Here is a 22,987-nt window from a genome sequence, read left to right as displayed (position 1 = left end):
GCAACTAAGCTTATGCACTACAACTACTGAGCCTGTGCTCTAGAGCCCGTGAGCCACAACTACTGAGCCCACGTGCCACAACTACTGAAGCCCGTGCACCTAGAGCTCGTGCTCCACAGCAAGAGAAGCCACCACAACGAGAAGCCTGCGCACCGCAACGAAGAGTAGCCCCCACTCTCTGCAACTAGAGAAAAGCTTGTGTGCAGCAACGAAGACCCAACGCAGCCAAAAAGTAAATAAATAAAATAAAATAAATTTATTTAAAAAAAGAATAATTATTCACATCTAACGTACAAGGAACATGTTATTGCACAAAGGAAAGTACAAATGCACACATCCCTGCTTTGGTCAGTAGCTGAAACATATATTAGTAAAACTAGCATTCCCATTTTACAGAGATATTTAAGACCTGGGTTTGGGTTGATTGGATATTTTTTCCAATCTGACTTCAACATCTAAAGGTCTTCCAAAAAACTTCTTTGCCAACAAATGACTGCTTCAGAATGAGGTTCTGAATATCAAAAGGTTTACTTTAAGATTTAATTCACCCAGGCCAATGTTGGGAATCTGAAAGGAACTGTTGCTTGTCACATTAATTATGTGCTTGTCAGGTGGATCTAAGTCGGAAGAAATTCTATACTTGAGAATTTCCAAGAGAACACAAAACTGTTGTTTCTCCTACTGATTTTCCTATTTCTCTGTAGAGGGGTCAGCCCAGGAAAACTCTTTGAGCATTCAGTTCTTCTCAGGCTTTTTACACGCGATGACGGATGGCAGACCCCAGGGCTAGGGGGCGCAGATGGAGTATCAGCTCTGCCAGGGCAGATGGCCAACCTCAGAGGCCAGAACTATCGGTATCGATACGTTTCTGAAGGGTGTTTTTCTGTGGCTCAGTATACACTGTCTGGAGCTCACAGCATGCAGGTGTGCTCATAATGGCTCCGTCTGCCTAAGCATCATAGTGACACATCAACTCAGCAAATAGAAATGGACAAAAGAGCAAGTGGAGTTTATCTAAACGTGCAGGAGGGCAGTGAGGGTCCACAGCCATAGAGGCTCATCACAGTGTCTGCTGAGGCCAGTGCCATTTCAGCATCAGCATAAATCCAGATATCAATAATAAAATAAACTCCTCTGCCTTTTTGTACAATTGACCAAAGAGAAACTATGCAGTTTCTCCAGTCTATTTTTTTAAACTTTTTATTTTATATTGGAGTATAGTTGATTAACAACGTTGTGTTAGTTTCAGGTGCACAACAGAGTGATTCGGTTATACATATACATGTATCTATTCTTTTTCAACTTCTTCTCCCATTTAGGTTGTTATATAATATTGATCAGAGTTCCTTGTGCTATATAATAGGTCCTTTTTGGTTTTAGACTAGCTGGTCTTTACAGTGGCTTAGTTAGGTGTCTCTGTTCCTGCCCTATAGTACGGTACTTAAAATCTTCTCACATCCCTGTTTGTACAACTTCTTTTGGTATTATTGAAAGATAGTATTTACCTATCTAACTAAAGAGACCTGTGAATCTTGGAAATGTCAAGTTACTTGTTCAAGGTCTTACCATTTGTTTCAAGGAATAAGTTCTGGTAATGAGGTCCTCTGGTTTCTAGAAAAGCTCTCCCCTTCTATTTAGACCGTATCACACTGTTGACAGTTCCATAGCTGCTGGTCAGTACAAAATATGGATAGGGATTTGGACCACACATGCTGGGTTCTAAAATCATGTCATCTGAACTCATAATTGGGGAGAGTTTTGCCATATCAATGTATTTTATCAAACCAATTTGTATTTGGAAAGAGTTACGAGGAGAGGAAAGGAATTCACTAAAGTGAAAAGCTACTTCTCGATTAGAAATTCTAAGGGAAAGCAAGAAAGAGATGTGATGGTAAAAATCTGAAGTGTAAACAAAGCCATTGACCTTGAGAATATGTAGAAGTATCATATGTTACCATGGACCACCTGACATGGAACATTCATAAAGAGAAGCACCTGGCAATACGCTATGTTGCTATTTTCCAGGCACTGAAGTGAGAACATTATAAATGTGATTGCATTATGCACTCAAAATATTTAGGATTATTATTAAACACATTATTTTGTTTAACCCTCACAATGACCCTGTGAAGTAGGAACTAGTATTATCCCTATTTCCAGATAAATACAATTTAGAGAGGTTAAATGATGCTCCAGTGTCCCACATTGATTAAGTGGAAGAGCTCTTTACCACTCTACAGACCTGCCTGTAATCACCGCAGCCAGTAAGCTCAGAAAGGGTACAGATCTCAGCTTCAAAGTCTAATCCTGGAACCTTGTGCCGTTTCAGAGAATTTTCTGAGCCTCCTTTCTCCACTGGAAAATGGAAGTAATTTTCATCTACTCCATGAATTGGCGACTGAGAAATTGGTGTGCAGTGAGGAAAGCTTGATAAGATTCCATGACAGACTTTATTACACAATGACGGAAGCAGGTAGAAGAGTGTATATTTTGGAGATTAGACTATATCTGATTGTAAAATCACAGGACACACACCACATGTACATACATGTAATGCATTATGTATATGTAGATATATAAATATATATACACACATATATACATGTATACCCACTATTTGTATATGTGTATACACATAAATACTTATATATGTGTGCACAAAATTTTCTTTTCATTAGAAGTGGCATAAGATACTGACTTGTGATACAAACACCCTGAGACATCGTTGGATTGCCATGTATGTGTCTGTGGTTTTAAAAGATCAGTAAAAATCACTTCGATTAAGGGACTACTTCAGTACTGAAATGTGCTATAAGTGGATATATATTTAATGTTTCTCCATGAAACCATATCAACCCCAAGTCTAAAATAGCTTTTAAAAATATCAACTCAGTTAGTTGTGAAAATTAAAGTAAATAATTTTTAAGTGTTATTAGGGTGCCCGACTCATAGTAGGTACTAAATAAATATGAAACTACTAAAAAAGTTCAAAATCTGAAGGTCTTTTTGGCATTCTACTCCTGAAACATTATTAGGTATTTAGCAGCTAAAATAAGCAGTTCATTTATTCAAACAAATAATTTGATAAATAATGAAGAGCTAGTTTTTAAAAGTCTATGGAAATATTTTAACAAAATAATTTATTCAAGTAACCCTCCAAACCTAAGGACTGATTATATACAGCTTATGGATAGATATCCAAATCGTTACTCCTCCCTACCTTTCACCGCAACTATTTTTTATCCTCTGGTTACTTATTTGCCACTAAGTAGTTCAGTGATTTGGTAAAGTTATTTACCAAATTTCTACCAAGTTTTCTTACCTGAAAATCGGTAGAATGTAAAGTCTCATAATACTGTGAAGATAAAATGAATTAACACATATAATATGTTGATTACAGTGATGAGCACATAGATATTGTTTAATAAACATTAGCTACTATTATTAGCATGATTATAAAAACAGCACTCTGCTAATACCACTTGGAAACAATATTGGAAGTAAAACTCAAATTGTTTGTTTTCAGTTGAAATACAAGAGTTAGGTAGAGATAGATACAATAGATAAATATAGATAAACAGATACTATGTATATGTATGTCTTGTGTACACACACACACACACACACACACACACACAAGCACTGGAGAGAGAAGAGGAGACAACAGAAAGGAACATGTATTGAGGAGATACTCTATGCCTTGTTCCCAGGATTACATAGCTCCGAGGGACCAGTGGTTAAGACAGGAAGTCACTCCATCTAACTCCAAAGTCCATGTTTATTTCACTATATCATGCTGTTTCCTGTGGGAAGAGATTGACTAAGAAAAACCTTGCATGTAGGTGAATTTTATTTGCATTTAGGTGAATATATAAAATTCATATTCTCTCTGATTACAATCAATAAGCAGGAATCTTTGGTATACTAATACCCAAAACAACAGTAATTTTTTAAGATATTGATAAAGGCATTTTTCCCCCATTACCCAAATGCACATTCTGAAGGTTACTTTTCTCTTAGGTCTGGCATTAAAATAGCTAAACATGCAATAGTGGTGACCTGTGTATTAGGCTGGCTCTACAAATCAGCTAGCACTGTAACCTAGTAACCCCGTCTGTAACTGACGCATTTGAAGTGAGTGAATCTTAAAACCCCACCCTCTCTAAGTCCCTATAAAGGAAACAGAATTAAAACCCTACCTCCTTCTACTTTTCCTAGTTAACTCAGAAGTAGAGAAGTACTACAGATTCTCATTATCCAGAAATATTGCCAGCACTTTTCCATTAAAGTCTAGGTGAAACAAACGGTATTAAAAAAAAATTCATGGGAGTTCACATTATATTATCTGGTAGTTGTGTTTCTTTCCCCCGCTGCCTTTTTAAAAACAAGTAGCATGTGCACAGTAATTTTCCTTGTCATGATTCTATGCCATCTTCATAGTGCATTTTGCCAAAGAAACATCAGACATAAATGAACATTCTCAGGTATCCTAGCAACAGGATGTGATTAATAATACCTCTCAGAGCAGGGCAGATAAAATGCCTGTGACTGAATGCACACTCAGAATTGGCACTGAGAAATTGGTAGTGCAGTGAGGGAAGCTTGATAAGATTCCATGACACACTTTATTACACAATGATGGAAGCAGGTAGAAGAGAGAGTATATTTTGGAGATTAGACTATGTCAGATTGTAAAATTACAAGATACATATCACATGTACATATATGTAATGCATTATATGTATGTATATATGCATATATGTACACACATATGTGTATACCCACTATTTGTATATACGTATACACATAAATACATATATATGTGTGCACAAAATTTTCTTTTCATTAGAAGTGACAAGATACTGAGTTGTAGTACAAACACCCTGCTCATTATTGGTGAGACATCTTGGATTGCCGTTTACGTGCCTGTGGTTTTAAAAGATCAGAAACAATCACTTCGATTAAGGAACTATTTCCGTACTGAAGTACTGAAATGTGCTGTAAGTGGATATATATTTAATGTTTCTCCATGAAACCATATCAACCCCAAGTCTAAAATAGCTTTTAAAAATATCAGAACTCAGTTTATATAAATAAATAGTCATGAGATGTGGAATTTTACTGTTCAACTAAATACATTTTCTCAGAAGAACAGTTGGACCCTGCAAATTCCATTTTTATGAAATTATAGTTCATTTTGTTTCCTCACAGGTGGAGTGCTACATCCAGGCTTAAAGAGAAGTAAGATGCAAACCAGACTTTAATGCTTTGTTCTTAAAGTAGAATCTGTGTTACAATAAAGCACAACTAGAGCAAAATGTATGTTCATTATTCTGACAGCCTCTGTTATCTTGTCACCCACTTTTCTAATATAATAGCTTTCTAGGTTGTCAGTTGTAATGTAGATACTTGGTAAAAGCTCTGTTCTTGGTTGTACTTGCGCTCAATGTTAGCAGCACTAAAATGGCGTTCATGTTCTTTAGCATTTGAAGGAGTGTTGGGATGATACATAAGTCTCCCGGTGCCCACTCAATCGCAAGCATTTGTGTTCCAGGCACTGTGAGGCGTGAGGAGACAGAGAAGCATAGGATACACCCCTTGCCCTAAAGGAGGCCGCAGTCCAGCTGGGGAAATAAACACACAATTGATTATAAACCAAACACTGAAGTTAGTGCTGTAGCAAAGGTACAAATAAAGGACTAAAGGAGCATAGAAAGAAGGATGATTAATTCTGCAGGGAGTGGACCATTGCGGGAGGTGACACAAAGCCGAAGGCTTCACAGAAGGGCCAGCATCTGAGCTCAGCTCTGAAGGATGAATGGAGTTTTGATAGGCCCAAAGGACATGACAGGACATTCCAGGAAGCAGAAGCATCATGCACAGGGAGTTGGAGGGGGAGGTACAATTCCTGACATAGTTGGTAAGTGTTCTGTATGGTGCTTCAGGGGTAGTAGCAGAGGGTAGGCCATGGCCAAATCTTCCAGGGTCATCAGTTTCATATTAGGGAATGTGTATTTTAACCTTTAATAGAGATCAGACTGCAAGAATGGAAAAACGATCGCTAAAACCAAAGAAATCAGTTCGGAGCCTCTAGAAAATAACCCCAGGAAGAAATATCAAGTTTATGAAACAGGACAATGGCAACGAGGAAGGAGAGGTTAGATCTGAAAGGCCCTGTAGAGAGAGAATGTAGTGGTCTGAGGTTGAGTGAAAGGGAGGAGCTGATGATTCTTAGGTTTCATGTTTGGGTGCCTGAGCAGATAGGAGGATAGCACTAAAGATAAGCAGCTTGGGAGGGGAATATAATGGTTTACATTAAGGACTTGTGAAGTAGAAAATACAGATAGAGATTTCCAGTAGACCTAACACCTAGGTAGATTTTGGAGCTGGAGATGTAGGTCTCACATCATCTTTCTGTGAAGGTGAACACTGAGAGATAAGATCACCCATACAGAGCAAGATAAAGAGACCAAAAAAGAAATCTAGAGGGTTATCTCCAGTTAAGCAGTGCAATCTCTGTGTCTCTTGATCAATATAAGATTGTCTTATTTATCCAGTTTTTATTTTTCTCATTTGAAGTTTACTGTATACGTAACTAAGAATAGAAATCCAAGTGATTCCTATAACAGAACTGATAGCATAATAAAACGAATGCAGAAGATTTATACACCATTCCACAGCTTACAGAGCCCTTTCATACAACACAAGGGCAGAGAACTGTTTGAGATCTCAGTGGAAAAACATTATCAGCAATGCCGTCCAGGCTCCCTTCTAAAACCTCGAACCCCAGTATTTTGTGTTAGTTTCCTCCATTTCTTGCTGGCTCTGCATATGGACTTATTTAATCCTCACAGCATTGGAGAAAAGCAGGCTCTGACCCCACCGTACAGATGAGAAAGTCAGGGTGACTGACTGATCTGCCACAACTAACATCACTGTAGGTATATCCTATTAAGTGGTAAATTAACCCAAACTTTCATAATAAAATTATCCCATAAGTATTAGTTATGTAATACTGTATAATAATTTACCCAAAACTTAGCAGCTGAAAACAACAGTAAACATTTATTACGTCACACAGTTTCTGTGGGGAACTCTGGAGTGGCTGATTGGGTTGTTCTGGGTCAGGGTCTCGCAGGAAGTTGCAGTCAAGGAGACAGCCAGAGCTGCGGCCATGTGAAGGTTTGAGAGAGGCTAGAGAATAGGCTGCTCGTGTGCGGGCAAGTTGATGCTGACTGCTGGCAGGAGGCCTCAGTTCCTCATTGGTTGTTGACTGGAGCCCTTGGTTCCTCACTGGCTATTAACAGGAGGTCTCAGTTCCTCTTTGGCTGTTGACGGAGGCCTCAATTCCCCATTGGCTGTTGACTAGAGGCCTCAGTTCCTCATTGGCTGTTGACAGGAGGCCTCAGTTCCTTGCCACATGGGTCTCTCCTTTGGGCTGCTTGGGTGTCCTTGTAACCTATTATCTGGATTTCCTCAGAGGAAGTACTCTGAGAGACAACAAAATGGAAGCCACAATGTTTTTTGAGGCCCAACCTTGGAAGTCACACTTGATTATTTCTGCAAAATCCTACTGGTTACAAGTCAGTCTAATTCAGTGTGGGAGCAGACAACACAGGATACAAATGCCAGGAGGCAGGAAGATGAGGATCATTGGGGTCACCTTGGAGACTGGTTACCACACCCTGTTATTAATCTTCAATACATTCATTGTCAACTTTAAGGATTTATGATGCATTCTTAGACAAGTTAAAGGCTCTCCAAAAAGATGGGGTTTTTTAAACATCTTTTTAATATTTTTTTAATAATTCAGGACTTGAATAGCATTTTTTAAAATTCATGAAAGTGTTTGAGGCCCCTAGTATATAAAAATTTATAATCAAAGGTACATAGTGGCTTGCCCAATAAAAATCTTAAATGAGGAGGTACCCCATCATACTTGGTAATGAATGAAACCTTTAAATGGACCATTCATGCCATTTATCTGTTTGTATCATTGAAATAAATTGCATCAAACAAGTCCTCTGGAAATCACCCAAATGAATAGAATGTGAGATTAATCAAGATGCCAGTTAAATGAATTCTACACTTTGGGCAGCTGCACAAGGGAAGGATTATACATTTTCCACCTTACAGTCTAGGATTTTATTTTATTTTATTTTTATTTTTAAATTTATTTATTTATTTATCATTTTTGGCCATGTTGGGTCTTTGTTTCTGTGCGAGGGCTTTCTCTAGTTGCGGCAAGCGGGGGCCACTCTTCATCACGGTGCGCGGGCTTCTCGCTATCGCGGCCTCTCTTGTTGTAGAGCACAGGCTCCAGACGCACAGGCTCAGTAGTTGTGGCTCACGGGCCTAGTTGCTCCGCGGCATGTGGGATCCTCCCAGACCAGGGCTCAAACCTGTGTGCCCTGCATTGGCGGGCAGATTCTCAACCACTGCGCCACCAGGGAAGCCCCAGTCTAGGATTTTAAAAGACACGAAGCGCTGGTAGAAAAACTTAAAGTTTACGTGCAGCTTCCATAAGCTCTCAGTAACTAGCTCCATCTGTGACAAGTTGATAAATGACAAGAAGGTGATGGCTGGAAGGGTGGCCCTCACTTACTCATTACAAAACCAAGGCTGTCACCTCAACTGTAGTGTTTACACACACCACTGCCCTGGTGCAACGTTTCCGATCTAAGCCTGTAAACATGCGGAAGTGTCCCAGAAACCCTGACTGAACTCCTGCCCAAACTGTTACCTCATCTCATTCATGTTTGTGCTGGCAAATGTCGTGAACAAGTCATTTCCTCCTCGGCCTCATCTTCCTCATCGCCCACTGCTCTTCAGACACTCACAGCCTCTTACTATCCCCTCTCTGCTAAAACTTCTCATTCATAGTCTAGCAACAACCGCGTGAACTCAGTGGTATCGGAGGCTGTTGGCACCCCTGATACTTCTTAAAACTTTATTTATGGTACATGACTTTGTGTTCTTTTGATCTCCGTGGAGGTCTGCTTCTCCTTCTGTCTTCTCATCGTCCTTCAACACAAAACAAGAGTAGAATTTTTGTTCTCTTGGTCACTGTCTTCAGCCCAGCCCTCTGTTCTGTCTGTCTTTATGTTTCCATTTCCCCCCTCAGCTCCAGCCATCTTCTCAAGATGGACATTTTCTGCATCTATAATTTCAGTTTTGATCTCTCTCCCAAACTCCGTCTCCTGGAAGCACTTCAAACTCATTAAGTCTAAAACTGAACTCATCATTCCCATGCTCGCACCCTATTTTACCATTTCCCCAAATTGCATCACCACACCCAAAGTCAACTAGCAGCCATTCATCTTGACCTTTCCTTTTCCCGTGCACTTCACATTTTGTAAATTCCTGGGCCCTATAGGTTCTGCCTTCCCACTGTCTCCTACACCCCTCACTTCCCTCCTCTCTGCTCCCACTGTCATACTCAACCAATTACCTCTTGCCCAACCTCTGGGACAGGGGTCCCCAACTCCCTGGCCGCAGACCTTCGGAACCGGGCTGCAGGAGGTGAGCGGCGAGTGAGCGAGCAAGGCTTCATCTGCCACTCCCCATCACTCCCCATCCCTCCCCACTGCTCCCCATCGCTCCCCACTGCTCCCCTCCACTCCCCACCGCTCCCCACTGCTCCCCATCGCTCCCCATCACTCCCCATCACTCCCCATCGCTCCCCTCCACTCCCCACCGCTCCCCATCGCTCCCCATCGCTCCCCACCGCTCCCCATCACTCCCCATCGCTCTCCACCACTCCCCATCGCTCCCCATCACTCCCCATCACTCCCCATCACTCTCCACCACTCCCCATCGCTCCCCATCACTCCCCATCGCTCCCCATCGCTCCCCACCACTCCCCACCGCTCCCCATCGCTCCCCATCGCTCTCCACCGCTCCCCATCGCTCGCATTACCGCATGAACCATCCCTTCCCTCCTGCGTCCGTGGAAAAATTGTTTCCACGAAACCGGTTCCTGGTGCCAAAAAGGTTGGGGACTGCTGCTCTAGGATACTCCTCCTATAGAAAGCTACTCTCATTCAGGTTTTTAAAGCAAGCCCTAAACATGACCCTTCTTGCTCAAATAGCTTTGTCCTACATAGCCCATTACTGTTTCCTTTGCCAAGAATCAATCCTTTCCCCTTTTCAAATTCCCCAAATCACATGTATCTCTCAAGGTCCAAATCAAATACTACTTTCTCCGTAACTTCATGGGCACCCTTTTATTTCTTAAAATAATCCTTTCATCCTCTCATATCTTTAAACATTTATACCCTTTGGGGGCACATCTCATTTCATGTTATATTGTCTGTCCTTTACCTTCCCAAGCAGGTTGTAAGAGACCATGGTCTTATCTTAGTCAGGTGTTTACCCCCACGTAGAACAGTTTGTTCTATGGGGATTTGCACCTTGTAGGTTTATTGTTGAGTAAATGGTTCTTATTAACAAGATTTTTTAAACCCAGAAGCATGTTTAATGCATATTCATTAATTTTTGACTTTCATAAATTGATTTGAGAATATTTTTCACCCTTTTCCTCTGTGCCCAGTCATCTCTAGAGGAATGTTGGACATGGCTGACCTAGTGACTGTGTCTGGAAGTTACCATAAACTGGGCTTTCATCTTAGTTACATCATATTCTCATGGCTGCACATTGCAACTGATCTGCCACTTCTTATTTCAGGGAGAGTGGAGCAGAAAAGAGAACAAAGAGCAGCTTCAGGTAAGATGTTGACTAATTGGCCTCAGCTTTATGTTGTGTTTTTACTTCCACCTTGAAAAAAAATCTATTTGCAATGTAGTATTCAAAAACTCACCTAAAAATGTAATAGTTTATAATCCTAGACTTGACTGATTTTAAATTAATTAAAATAAATGAATGCATTTAGCTTTTTCACTTCCACATCAGTCATGTCCTTTTCATCCTATCTTTCTATTCAAACAAAAATGAGATGGCCTGTTATTTAATTTTTCCATGATTATCCATTTAAAAGGTAAGTGTTGCAAGCACCGATTTCAAAATATGAAGGTTGTAATCGTTGACAACTATTTCATCTTCCCAAATACGTATGAATCTCGATTATTTTTCTTAAGCCCATTTATGTAGCTGATGTTTTTCAGGACAGTGTCAACTGCTTAACCAAGAAGAATCTTTACATTTTGGAGAAATTTTAAAAAACATTCCACTTCTAAATCCTAATATATATTCAGAAGTGAGTGATGCTTTGGCACAATGCCATTGCACATAGTAGGGGCCAATATTTGCTATCTAATACAAAAATGAGTCTTTACATTTCCATATTTTCATCACTTGGCTTTTGGCTTAAAGTCATAAGGTAAGATAAATTTACCAATTAAATCTTTGCATAAGGGCAATCTTCCAGCTCCCAATGCCCTAAAATTGTCAATATTTGTAGAGAATTCTAATTTGGCATATACATCTATGCCCACCACCCTTCCGAAGTCTTCACCAACCCACTATTTTATGATATGTGAGAGCACCCAACATAAAGACACATTACTCCCAAACACTATCTTTTTTCATTTTTTTAGTCTGGTAACAATGTATTTTGTGTGTTTCCAAACAGTGAAGTCAACAGAAGACCAAAATCTGTGTTAATCAAAAAATGTATAAACAGCCTAAGCCCCTGTCTCTTTTCTCCTTCCCAACCTTAGCATTCATCTCAGACAACTGGGCAACTTACTACCTGCCTGATTTCCCTCTTAGATGTTATTGTTTGCATTCTCCTTGTGGCTCTTTTAAAACCTGATCATGAATACCAAAAAAAAAAAAATGTGAAGGCAAGCAAGTATCTGGTGTCCTCACAGATGTGCTTACCTCTATTATTGCTCCTTGGGGGAAAATTATTTATACTGTTTCTGAAATGCTATTGCTATGATCCTGTAGGTATGGGCTTAAAGAAACTTTATAGTTGGGAAGAAAGCTAAATTGGCCAAAGTGTTAAACCAGATGCCTCTTTAAGTTCCCTCCATGCTCATAGATTCTGATATGCTGTGTGACCAAGGTGACACAAAGGACTAGAGAGAGAGGCAGGAAATGAACTCAGATTTCTTCATTCCTTATTCTTCCCAGTGTCCCCCATTCCTAAGCTTTCTTTTTAAATCAAAGTGCTAGTCAATTTGACACTGTATTAGGTTTCTTGCTTAATAAAATATTTTTCAACAATTGGAAAATCTTTTTAAGGCAACAGGAAACACTAATCATCAGGGTTCTGAGGAAACTCCCTTTATTAATGGAGCTAATTTTCCCCAACTGATTCACAGCTTGTCAATGTGTCCCATTTCTATGAGAAAGTGAAAGAAACTTTCTATGAGAAAGTGAAGTCAAGGAGAACTAATGGAGAGAGCTCAAATTATTGGGAAAATTTTTTTTGACTCCTCATTTCAAAGAACACAAATCCTGCCCTCGGGAAATCTACATTTGTAAAGATAGTCTGAGTTTTCAAAATTGAAACGTAACCTTTGCCAGTGTGGTCCTAAGTATCACCATGTTCAATTTGTGGTGCTAGAATGAATGTCTGCCTCTTTATAAAGCATGTGCCTGAGATACCAAGAGCATCATGGGCATCCCTGCTTCTCACTTCCTGCCTGGACTTCCTTATATCATTCGTTGTTCATTCTGCTCAGATTCTATGTCTTACCTGCTGTATTAGACAATACACCCCACACCCTTTTGCTTATATTGGGTCTATCTCCCAGTATGGGAGAAAGAATTTAGAAGAAAAATATTGTAGACAAAAAAAAAAAAAAATTCCCCATTAAAATAGGGACTTCCAGGACCCTCACTTTTTGGGTAGGTAAAGTTGGTTAATTCTTCGTTTAAAGAATCTTGCACTAAGATGAAACTTACAGAGGTAAGTTTTTACTCAGAAAAATAAATAACTTTCTAACAAGGAAACCTCTCCAGGACTGGAAAGAATGAGATTGTGTGAGTAAAACTGTACAAAGGTTGTGCCATTACCTGCAAGGGATGTTGATAAGAGATTCATGAAGAGTTTGGTTGGATCATTCCTGAAGTTCTTTCCAATTTTATGTCTATGATTCTACTTACCATTATTAATTTATTGAAATGGTTCTACTGTGTGTGTATGGATCGACACAAAATAAAGCCTTCTAAATGGCTCACATTATATAACTGAATGAATCATGTTCCAAAACTTAGCTAAATCAGTTTAGACTGAGTTGCTTAGTAGAGCATATAGCTAATAGAGCTAAGACTATGAAATAAAATTGTTCTATAGGATATTTAGCTTCTTTGGGGGAAAAAGTTGTTGTTTGCACCCTGATTGCAACCCCAGCTGTCATTTCAAGTGTGATGCTGTTTTTGATAATCCAGGAATGAGTCACAAGAGAATATGTATAACCTGATATCATTTTTGAAAAGCTATGGTAAGCTTAGTCATTTTTGAAAAATAATTCAAAGCATATGCCTCCTGACATTGGATTTGGAAACCCATGTCAAATTCATAAAACATGGCCAGCAATATCAAAGCTAAATTTGGCTATTTGGGTTGGTAAAGAATATTAAAAATATGTGGTGGTGTAATGGTAAACAGACAAATATTAGGAGTCGTGTTACTGATATCATCAATTACCTATTCGCCCTTGATTATTTTAAGGACCCAATGTCCTCACCAGAAAAATAGAAAGAAAAAGAAGAAAAAAAACCCAGCTATATTCCATAGATTTCTGCCTAAAACCTTTATTGAGTTTGAAGTGTTTTTATCTTATTAGGAGAAAAATCCCTTTTGAGGTCAAGGAATTCTTGCTCTTTAAAAAACAACACAGCAAAAAATACAAAAAATTCTCGCAGAGAAAGGTGCTCCATAAATTATTATTTAGAAAAAGATAAATTAGAAGGCTTACTAGGGTAGGCTATACAGACGCCATCTGTTAAATATATATTGTTCCAATTTTTCCAAAAAGGAGAACACTTTCAAATCCAGTTGAGTATTAAGTAAAGAATAGCCCTAGTGGACCAGAGAATGGAGTCATCAGTATAGATGATAATGAGTGTTTCAAAATGAATTTGCCTTCTTTTCATTTATGACATTAGAACATCCCTAAAGTTCAAGATGTTTTTTTCATTTGCATAATTTGCAAAAAGTAACCGGTAAAGAAGAACAATGCTATTTTTTTCTCAACTTAAAAGGTGGAATTTATTATTGGAAATTCAGCAAATGGTAGAACACCTGCTTTGCAAGTTTAGATCTTGCTACTTACTCTTTGACTGGGCTTTTCACTTCTGTGAAATGTTCTAAAACAGAAATAGCACCTCCATTTTAAAACTTTTAAACACACATTGAACATGCAGTCATTCAGGTTTTTAAAAAGTTAGATACTGAATAAATCCTTCCATCTGTGCGGGAATAGCATGTTCATTTTCTTAAATGTTACTCATTTATTGAATGCAAATTTTCAAGTGGATGCATATCTAGCGTGATTTTCATCTGTGCTATTACTATTTTGTAATGCTTTTTGCCACAGTTCTGATATCTAAAAAAACCCTCAAAAATAAACATGAGAAGACCTAATTTGTTATTGTCTTCATTACTGGTGACCAACAGTAAACATGAAGTTAGCAGGCAGGTTGTGTTGCAACAAATATGCTTAAGTAAACTATCATTCTTGAAAAGTCTATCATTTCTTGGATTTTAATATTTTTTAATATTCTACATGTTTTATTCTCACTTTGAAAATCATTATTCCAGTTAGAATCAAGGTTGAAAATGCATACCATCCTAACTTGTTCATAGCTTACAAAAGCTCTTGTCACTTAATACTATATAACATATTTGAAGGTTGCTAAGAAAGTAGATCTTAAAAGTTCTCATCACAAGAAAAAAGAAAGTTTGTAACCATGTGCAGTGACAAATGTTAACTAGACTTACTGTGATGATCATTTTCTGATATATACAAATATTGAATCATGTACACTTAAAATTAATATAATGTTACATGTCAATTATATCTCAATTAAAAAAAAAAACTCTTGTCTTGATTCCATCTCATCTAGCACCACAAAGAGGGCAGAGAAGGAATCTGAGGAGGCATTTAGAAGTTGATGCATTCAATTTGCTAAACATTTTTGCAGTCCAGGCTTTGTGCTTGATACCGGAGATGCAGTGGTGAATAAGATATGGCATTAATGTTCATTCACTTTCTGGGGGAGAAAAACAAATGCATACAGATGATTATAATCCAGTGTGAAGAGTGCCTTCTAGAGAATCATGTACTAGGTGTCCTGAGGATTTCAAAGAAGGGTTCATGGAAGAGGGGAGACTTGAGCTGATCCTTGAAGAAAGAATTGGAATTCACTAGATGGAAAAGGGGAAGGGCTGGCTTTCCAGAGAGGTAAAGACAAGAAGAAGCATGGCCTATTGAGGGAAATGTTTGTGGTTAAGTAAGACTGGATGGAGTATAGTCATAAATAGGCAAGAGGCAAGAGATGTGGCCAGAAAAATAAGCATGAGCCAGAATTAACAAGGGCCATTTTGCCCTTCCGTGGAGTTTGACCTTTATGCTGTAGGTGTGGGGAGCTAATGAAGGGCAAGGAATTACATGATCTATTTGCATTTTATAAAAATCCTCCAGAGGAAGTGTGGATTGGAAGGGGAATTGACTGAAGGCAGGAAAATCAGGTGGTATATCACTTTAATATCAAAGAATGACAGGATGAAGGTCTGAGGGGTCTTTACTAAGACAGTGTCATTATCGAGGAAGCTAAGGAAATGAATGCAGATATATTTACAAGGTAGAATTGGCCTGTTTGATTGGATATGGGAGGTAGAGAAGGATGACTCCTAGGTTTCCAGCCTAAGAAATAAGATGAATAGGTCATCCTGTGTAGGGAACACAGGAGGAGGGACAGGTCTGGTGGGGAAAATGATAAATTGAATTATATCTTTGTTGATTATAGTGGGACCTATGAGATATAAAGGCAGAAATGTCAAGAATGTTAAATAAGCAGCAGGCCTTACAAGCCTGGAGCTCCAGAGAGAGGTCTGAGATGCAGGCTTGCTTTTCAAGTTGGTGCCTGGATAAGAGTTGAAGCCCTGGTTATGAACGAGCTGCCCAAAGGGACAGGGGGGTGTGAGAAAAGAGGCAGGGATGAGTCCTTGGAAAATCCCTAATGTGAACAAAGAACACAGTAAGAAGAACCAGAGGCTACAGCCTAGGAAAGATCTAGGTTGTCTTGTGAGAATCAACAGGATTCTCTGTCTCTGAATCCAAGAGAAGAAAAAAGACAGAAAGAAGAAGAAGGAATTGGTCAAGTATGTCAAATGCCACAAAGCAATCAAATAAAATAAGCACCTAAGAAATGTCCATTGGAGTTGGGGGGAAAAATCTTCTGGTCACCACAAAGAATTACCTTTTAAGAGTTCTATTAGTGAAATCCAGATAGCGATGGGTTGAGTGAGGGAGTAGAGAACAAATACGAACTGGTTCTTTTGAAGAGTTTGCCTGTGAAAAGGAGGAAGGAGAGAGACAGAATCATTATGTCAGGGAATCGATGTGTACTGAGACCTGCTATTTCAGGCTCTGTGCTCAGTGCCTTCCATTTTACCCTCAAAATGGCCTTGTAAACTTTGTTTACAGTCAACATTTTAAAAATTAGAAAACCGAGATGTAGAGAAGTTAAATAACTTGCCTTTGACCCCATGTGTTAATTGGTGGAGCCAGAAATGGCACTGAGGCAGTGGCATTGAGCCTGTGTTGTCTGGGGAGATGTCTGGAGTGAACTGTTTGTGCTTTTCTTGTCCCAGCTCTGTGCTCAGTGAGGTCATGTAGGTAACTTCAACTGGCCATGGTGGGAGCATTTACACCACGGAAATTGACAAACGTTGCAAACCAGAGTTGGTTGATTTGTTTGCTTGTTCCTGGAAAGCCAGTTGTTAAACACTGACAAGCACAGCACTGGGTCTCCATCTGAGTGACAGCAAAACCTCAGCATTTCCCACTGCCTAGTATATGTGACTTGGCCAAGGTCACTTGGCTAGCTAAAAACAACAGAGTTGAGACTGGAACCCGGAACTGTGATTCACATCCAGTCCTACACGGGCCCCAGGGCTTTGATGAAAAAATAAGTAAAATATTCGTTCCTCACATTCTATACCCAAATGGTCCAGGTTGGTATAAACGATGTCTCGTCTTTATCCATGCTCTGGTTCTAAACTACCAGTCTTCTGCTTTGGCCTCCCAGGCAATCCGTCTCTAGGGTGTTTGCTTTTTTAAACAGCTTTCCTGAAGCATTGACTCTCTGAACTATGTTAATGAAATCTATTTAAAAAAATAACCGGGCTTCCCTCGTGGCACAGTGGTTGAGAGTCTGCCTGCCGATGCAGGGGACACGGGTTCGTGCCCCGGTCCGGGAAGATCCCACATGCCGCGGAGTGGCTGGGCCCGTGAGCCATGGCCGCTGAGCCTGCGCGTCTGGAGCCTGTGCTCCGCAACGGCAGAGGCCACAACAGTGAGAGGCCCGCGTACCCCAAAAAAATAAATAAATAAATAAATAAAATAAATAAATAACCAATCTTCTCCGGGCTTGTGGTTTCAGAACAGTATTTGTCAGTGAATGAAATAAGTTATCTTAGATGCAGTTTTCCATCCACAAAATGGAAGACAGACACACGGGCGTTTCATTAAAAGGAGTCCTGAAGAGTTTATTTTTAAACAAACTTCATTTTCCAGCTAGTCGAATTTATGATAAAGAATGAATAGCAGCACAGCTGTGCCACATTATTCAAAACTCCCTTAAATTTCATTGTATAACACTGCATTTAAAACAGTATGTGTATGCAAACTAAAGAAATCTAAAATGATAAATAGCTAATGTTGGAGAAATTGCCATGTCACCCCACATGGTCAAAGTGCAGGTATGAAAACGTCTCCGGGAAATTCCCTCCACATGTTTAATTTGGATTGCTGTTATGGTGCACAGAACAGGATTTATTTGCACAAAATTGAGGCCTGAAACTTTCTTTAGGTGTTAGAGGAGAAATATTCTTTTTATCTGCATCACAATAGACTTTACCTTAAAGCAGCGTGGCTTATTGTAAAACTGAAAAAGAAGAACTTTTATCTGGGTTGATTCTTGAACAACATATATGTGTTCCTTTTATCCACAAGATAAAATAAAGAAAAGTTTTGTAATTTTGTTAGCCAAAAATTACTTCAGTCTTTCATCTTAAATATTCTATAAGAAAGCCACAAGGAATTCCCAATTAAAATGGAAAATAACTCAAATAAAAATGGACTTTCAGGAGGTATATTATAGAGCTTATTAAGGCAGTATAAGCCAAAGCAGTTCTCAACAAAATTAGGCTCACACTAATTTGAATTTATTGTGGAAGTTGCACCAAAGGGCATCCGAGGTGTGTATATCAGTCAATATAATAGTAACTACACTTTTGTCTGACCTGATTTGCTCCATTCCCGAACATTCTAGGTCAATGCATATTTTGATTAGTTAAAAGTTGTACTTACACTAACAAAGGATTAAAAATGCCCACAGAAATAGAATATAGGTGATCCTGTGGCTTTCTTGTGAAAGGAGTCTTAAGTCATACCTGATTTTCCCACAGAGAAAACAATGAACTTGTATTTCTAACCAAAGGAACAGACGCCCAACTTTTTTTTTCATAGAAATGATCACAGACATTTTAATCAACTGTAAATGATATACTTGTACACGGTGTCACTGAAAACCTTCTAAAGGGAATGTAGTCATTTGAGCTGAGCAATACAGTAATCAATTGTATAAATGATCCTATTATCTCACTGAAAATTCCCGATAAGATGATTTGTAGGACAGGAGAGAAGCCAGGAGACTAGGAGGAAATAAGAAACACCTGCAGACTGCTCACCCCAGAAGTGAGGTCATGACTTGAGTGGCAGTTGCAGCAACTCTGAACGGGGCAGAGCCTTGGTTGAAGTAGAGACAACCAGGAAGGGGAAGACCAGAGCCAGGGGATGCCTTCCGAAACAGCTGAGTAAACTGATCACGCATTCATACTGAGGGATTACTACACGAATGACTACATTACTGATTCGAGAAAGCATATTTAATCTGTGTTCCACATGACCATCAGTGTCTTGGCTTCTTGAACCACCTATAGACGATGATCCTGACCACGGCCCATGCCTTTGTTTGAACATCTTTACCTCGTTTGAGTCCTCACAGAATGTCTCTTGAATCTATCTTTGCTTACCTGCCTTTGCTTATACATCTTCACCATGGAGTTATTAGCGTGACTGTAAATCTGTAACACATTTCTTACTGCACAGAAACAATCTGTATTTCTCTGTCAAATGTGGTCCTTTCCTCCTCAAAAATATCCCTGAGATGCAATTCCACCCAAGCCTTCTCTGAAAACACAGTTTTCTATTTCATTGATAATTTGAGACAAAACGCCACATTCAAACCTGACTTTATTTAATGCATTTTTCTCTTGTTTTCTTTGTCCATTTGTGCACCTAATCTGCTGACTTCCCTGCCATTTTAAAATATTCATGTGGGAACATATAGATAAGCAAATATGGACTATGTTAAATTTGATCTTTTTCATTGACCCCACAATACCTAGAAATACACTCAATCTTACTAGAGTAATATAGCTACTTTCCCTATAAGGTTTAAAAAAATTTTTTTTAATTGCAATAAATACACATAACAAATGTTACCATCTTAACCATTTTTAAGTGTGCAGTTCAGTGGCATTGAGAACATTCACCTTGTTGTGCCAGCATCACCACCATCTATCCACACAGCTCCTTCCATGCTGCAAAACCCAAACTCTGTACCTGTTAAACAACTCCCCATTTTTCCCTTCCCCCAACCTCTGGCAGCCACCCTTCTGCTTTCTGTCTGTATGAACTAGAGTACTCTAGGTACCTCATATAAATGAAGTTATGCAGTATTTGTCTTTTTGTGACTGGTTTATTTCACTCAGTATAATGCCCTCAAGGTTCATCTATGCTGTAGCATGTGTCAGGATTTTCTTGCCTTTTAAGGCTGAATAATATTCAATTGTACATGTATACTGAAATTTGTTTCTCCATTCATCCATCAGTAGGCATTTGGGTTGCTTCTACCTTTTGGCTATTATGAATAATAATGCTGCTGTGAACATGGGGGTACAAATATCTCTTTGAGACTCTGCTGTCAAATCTTTTGAGTATATACCCAAAAGTTAAATTGCTGGATCATATGGTATCCTATAAGGTTTAAACTTAGGCAGAAAGAGTGATTATATTTGTAAGATTCTCTAGATTTTATAGTTATTTGCTTGCTTATAGTTGTTTGCTTGCTTTTGTTTTGTTCCCTCTCTCTTGCTTTCTTCTAGATTAGCCATATCCCATAGAAATACAATTCAAACCCCAGATGTATATTTAAAATTTTGAGTAGCCACAGTTTAAAAAGTAAAAAGAAATAGATGAGATTAATTTAATGATATGCTATTTAACCCAGTATATTAAAAATATTATCATTTCAACCTGTAATCAGTATAAAAGATGATAAATGAGATACTACAAATTATGCATTTGCCAGACATGCAATGAAGATTAATAGAGTACGTGGTACAACAGTTAAAGAAAAATTGTAGTCCCACCAAAACAACAAGGTGTGTTTAATAGAAAAATGTTTTATACTGGTTTGGTTTTAAATTAAAATTTAAATTAATTAAAATTTAAAATTCAGTTCCTAAGTTGTCCTAGCTGCATAGCAGGTGTTCAGTAGCCACATAGCCACATGTGGCCAGGGGCTACTGCAGTGGACAGTGCAGAGATGAGCATTTTCTTTTTTTTCTTTTTTTTTCTTTTTTTGCGGTACACAGGCCTCTCACTGCTGTGGCCTCTCCCGTTGCAGAGCACAGGCTCCAGACATGCAGGCTCAGCGGCCATGGCTCATGGGCCCAGCCGCTCCGTGGCATGTGGGATCTTCCTGGACCGGGGCACGAACCTGTGTCCCCTGCTTTGGCAGGCGGACTCTCAACCACTGTGCCACCAGGGAAGCCCCTGAGCATTTTCATCATCACTGGAAGTTCTATTGGACAGAGATGCTCTATTCTCTGATATCCCTGAGGGCCAGGAACTTGGATCTCTTTTTTATCAGCAAAGCTTTATCACCTGGTGCCTAGTAAGTGTTGAATATTATTTGTTGGATGATCTACTAAATGTATTTAGCAAGCTCTGCATTATCGAATGCTCTCCATCTACCAGGGACTGTCATGGCACTGGGGCCTTACTGAGTGAGTTTATATCAGCAACATGTCCCATCCCGGAATGTCTGTCTAGAGATTGAGGTCTTTGCAGGTTCTACGTTCTGTTTGCTTGGTTTCTGAGCTAGATTTTGAATGAAATGGGAAAATGTATTGAAAACAAATACAGAAGTTGCTTGTATGGTTCTGTTTTGTTCCTGGGGCCTCCCGCAGGGCCTGAAAGAATTAAATATTGGTTCAACAAATGAAGGAACAAGTGGCCTTGTGAAATCATCCCACACAGAAAATGGCCCTGTGAGTTTCCTGAGGAAAGAAGTCCCTGAGAATGCTGGGAAGGAATTGTAAGGGGAAGACAAGAGAAAACCAGAGAAATGGAAACACACAGGAGAAGGGTATGAGCATCCTAGACGGTATATTTGAAGTAAGGAGAATTATCTGTAACCAGCTCAGAGCCGTGAGCACTTCCTTATCCATAAATTAAAAGGCAAAATTTATTAGTTCTGCATATAAATTTCTGCAACCTAATTCCATTTGGAAGCGAAGTCATTCATTTATTCATTCATTTGTTGAACAAGTGTGTGCTTGCCTTCCAGTGTCTGCTGTACCCAGGCCTTCTCAGCAGCGACAAACAGTAGTGCTCATTGTGTGCTAGGGGGACAGCTGTGCATTGACTTCCTAGCAATTATAAGGGCATTTGTGGAAAGTCAAGCAATAGCATTCGAAATATCCTTAATCAACGTGTTTATAGAATCATCACTATAAACTAAAAAAAAAAACTGCCTCATATTCAAAATATGTAACTCATACTTAATTCATATGTAACTGTGTATGTTACACAAACTATGTTTTTTTTAATATTAAGTAACAATGTTAAAAAATCATTACAGTGGTTTAGCTAAAATAATTTTGGGCCTAAAATACCCAACACATAAAGTGTTATGACTATATCATTTAGGATGATGTTTTTGATTGTTGAATATATTAGAAAGTTAGCATCTTCTTTCTTTATTTAACCTGATACAAATGTACAGAATTTTTTTAAGGTAAAATGTAAATTCATTCCTAGAATTTAATTTATCTTTATTGTGTTTATCAAGAAAACAAGAAAAAATCATTTTCCTCCTCCACATGAGGAAGAAAATCAAGAGAGATAATCAAATGAATACTTTTTAACTCCATAGCAGAAGTCTTTAAATAACAACTTCCTAACACATCTGGATTAGATCCTGGTTTCACACTGAGGAACCAATAACGTCCTATTCTTAGTATTCTAATTATAGTCACAATGTCTGAATTTCACTGAATTTTTCAGGAAGCATTTAATTTGGCAGTAGTCAAAGTCATTGAGATTGTAAAAATTGATCAAACAAAAGGCCTGAAAGATGGATTTCGTTATCTCCTCTTTTTAAGTAACATGCAGTGATTGTTGGCAGAAATAGATAAAGCAAACAGATGTCTCTGATCAGCTTGCATTTTTAATCTTTTCACTCCAAAGACCACCCTGTTGTGTCCAGGATCATCACAGTAGGATCTAGTGCAGCGTAATTTAGGGATCATACTCTTTTTTCCACTAGTAAGTTATCAGATTTAGCATTGTCACTCATGAGATAGTGTCAGAGGAATATCTTTGTTGGTGAAAAATAAAAGATTTGCATATAAGATGGCAGATATGATTAAACTTTTAGTTCATATTTGCCGATAGAAATGTAAACACCAAGGCTAAGATGTGACTCATTTCGATT

General features: G+C 38.8%; 1 protein-coding gene across 1 annotated transcript in view; it reads left to right on the top strand.

Moving 5' to 3' along the window:
* CHST9 (carbohydrate sulfotransferase 9) overlaps positions 1-22,987 on the top strand; it is a 245,740-nt gene that overhangs the window by 110,657 nt on the left and 112,096 nt on the right. The window contains exon 3 of the mRNA XM_082641429.1: positions 10,688-10,726. Within this exon, the coding sequence (XP_082497555.1) occupies positions 10,688-10,726 (39 nt within the window). The remainder of the gene's footprint in view (positions 1-10,687; positions 10,727-22,987) is intronic.

Source organism: Mesoplodon mirus (genome assembly GCF_964341445.2).
Source record: "Mesoplodon mirus genome assembly, chromosome: 13".
NCBI classification, from domain to species: Eukaryota; Metazoa; Chordata; class Mammalia; order Artiodactyla; family Ziphiidae; genus Mesoplodon; species Mesoplodon mirus.
Note: the sequence above shows the minus strand (reverse complement) of the source record. Positions and strands in the feature narration are given on the sequence as shown.